This window comes from Chaetura pelagica, unplaced genomic scaffold (assembly GCF_000747805.2).
Source record: "Chaetura pelagica isolate M959 unplaced genomic scaffold, ChaPel_1.0 scaffold120, whole genome shotgun sequence".
Lineage (NCBI taxonomy): Eukaryota > Metazoa > Chordata > Aves > Apodiformes > Apodidae > Chaetura > Chaetura pelagica.
Window position 1 is genome coordinate 1,428,029 of NW_009951952.1, and position 2,726 is coordinate 1,430,754.

At 34.6% G+C, this 2,726-nt stretch overlaps 1 protein-coding gene across 1 annotated transcript in view; it reads left to right on the forward strand.

The window, feature by feature from the left end:
• The window catches only part of MGAT4A (mannosyl (alpha-1,3-)-glycoprotein beta-1,4-N-acetylglucosaminyltransferase, isozyme A), a 79,228-nt gene that overhangs the window by 44,939 nt on the left and 31,563 nt on the right, over window positions 1-2,726 (forward strand). Inside the window, exons 5-6 of the mRNA XM_009998670.1 lie at window positions 1,675-1,721; window positions 2,326-2,439. Coding sequence (XP_009996972.1) covers window positions 1,675-1,721; window positions 2,326-2,439 — 161 coding nt within the window. The remainder of the gene's footprint in view (window positions 1-1,674; window positions 1,722-2,325; window positions 2,440-2,726) is intronic.

Consider the following 2,726-nt stretch of genomic DNA (forward strand, 5'->3'; position numbering starts at 1 on the left):
ATATATTTTTAATATATATGCATAAAAATATACATCTTGCATTTTTGTCTGCAGTCACAATGTGGACTGTTTAACAAGTATTTGTGTTATTAATGTTAGATGGGGTAATAAAAGTTTGGCATGGCAGCTGCAGATTCAAGTTGTCTGTCTCTTTCCTATGCCAATTAAACATCAATTTCTGTATTTTTAATGTATAAAAGGTTTAAAAGAAAAAAGAAATGTCTCAGGTAAGCGTAGTTATACTGAAATAATTTTTAGGTAGTCACTAGATCACTGATTGGCAACTGTTATACACAGTGGAAAAAGTTATGTCTTAAGCTCCATTCCAGGAATAACCTGTGAACAATCCACAGGTGTATTTAAAGATTTAAAGACTCAGTGATATATCAAATTGCTATGGACCTGTGAGTCTGCTTGTAGGGAACTCGCTGCGGGATGAGTTTTAAATTGTGAACACCTTATCTGCTCATTAGAATGTCTGTCCAGCACTTATGAACAAAATGTGTATGAAAAATTGGTGACAAACGCTTCCTACTCACATGTTCTTGTAGTAATTAGAGCCTGATTTGAAGAAACCCACTGTTGTCCTTTTTGGAAAAGTGTGCGTCACTGGCATTACGTTGGGTTTATAAAAATAAATCTTTAAAAATAGGAATGGTGATTTTTAAGATCAAAGGGTAAGCACTTTTATCAAACAAGATTAGTACTTCTATAGGAATGCTTGGGAGGGATTTATTCTCTGTGTGTATAATCCTTTAATGATAATCTGCATTACAAATTCATCAGGAAAAGTATGAACTATTCCTTTGTTTCCAGCATTTCAAAGGCAGCTATTTCTGCAGAATCCTCCTGAGCCACCAGCTTCTGGGTTGATTTATAAACTGTACATTTTCTTTTGAAAACTGATAAACAGTATCACAAAATATTAGTTTAGTAAATATAACAAAGATTAGGAGTTTAAGTCACGTTTCCCTCTTTTCCTGGAATGCATCTGTATGACCAAGTGAATAGGTTGAATAATTGGCCAAATCTGGCAAGTGAGGTGATCTAGACTTTTTCAGACTGTCATGATTTATATTTTAACCAGCGAGGAATTTTTAGAATCTATGCATCTGTAAGAGCTGGGTGATTGATAAGGATTCATAGTTCCTGAAGTTTAATCTCTGATGCAAAAAAAAAATTCTAGTCAGGCAAAAAGCCTGTTCGTTGCTGTCTGTGGGCATCCATGATATCAATGCAAAGTTTAGGAGATGAATTCTTGTGTGTTCAGTGTTGTTTTCCAGAAGGCTTTCCTTGGTAATATTTCCTTGGTAATGTTTTCATATTATTATTATATAACAGTAATATGATTTTTTTCCAGCATGAACACTCAGTGATCATTTTGCCATGAAGAGCTTGAGAGGTTGCAAGGAAATACATTTGATTAGAATTTTCTGTTAAGAGCAAATATGTGGCAATTACAATACCCCTCTGTTTACAAAAAAATTGTTTCTTCTCCCATTAGACATAAAACAGTGACATGTGTCATGTGTTCCTGTATTACTCAAATATCTTACACTCTGATATTTATTTTCAAGTACAGCTAACTCCAATACTTATTTTACTGGCTTCTTTTAAAGTGCAGCTCCAAAGCTGTTAAATATTCTATTTTATGTTTGTTTGTTTGTTTTCCAGACTGATCTTGATTATGTTAACAGTGTTGTTGCAAGCCTGGAAAAAGAGTAAGTTGTAGTTTTAACGGGGAACTTTTAAACTTGTTGGTGGGTTTGGTTTTAGGTTTCTTGTTTGTGGTTTTTTTTTCTCCTAAACCAGGTTATGATAAGTTAGAAAAAGTATTCTGGAAAGATGAGATCATGCATTTTTGGGGGTTTAGACTTTCAAACAATGCAGTAATAGATGACAAATAAAGGGGCAGTGATTCAGTCAGTTAAATTGTAAAGCAAGAAATGGGATAAAATTATTAGGTATAACATAAGCAGGTGGAATTGGTTTAACATTAGTGGAAATTTGTGACATCTGTGTTGTGGCCTTGTATTCCATATATTCAAAGAGAACTATATGAGAAAAAAACCATATCATTAGGTTCTAAAAAAAAGGAAAGGCAAAAGAAGTGTTTAGAATCCAGTTAGAATTGAGATTATTGGGCAAGAGGCTATATTGCTCTGAAGAAGATTCTAAGGAAAACAGAATTTTTTTTATATGCTCCTTCCATTTTACATGCTTTGGTTGAATAAGTCATCATAGTAACTGTACCAACAGAATGGAAGGAAGAAGTCCACAGAATTCAGAATCTCTCATGTGACTTTAGGATGTTTCTGTTGACAGGTTTTCTACAGAGATCAGTTCTGGCTTGGTAGAAGTAATAGCCCCTCCTGCAACTTACTATCCTGACTTGACAAACTTGAAAGAGACATTTGGAGATTCAAAAGAGAGAGTGAGGTTAGTTTATTCCCTTAGATCTTTTCCTGTCTCCTCCCACACCCACACTTTTCTTGTTTATGAAATAGCAAGTGGGACGTGAATTCTTGAGATGGTTTCTTACTGTAATTCTTGAAAGTGTGGGCATGCTAAAAGTGCTTTATGAGCCCATGTCATTCCTATCTGCTTGCTGTTCTGTGCATGGTCAGCCTAATACTCTGCGTGGTTGAGTTCATTTAGGGGTAAATTTTGGGAGGAAAACTGAGACTTGGTGTACTTTTTTTTTTGCTGTATCTAGATTCTCTTAT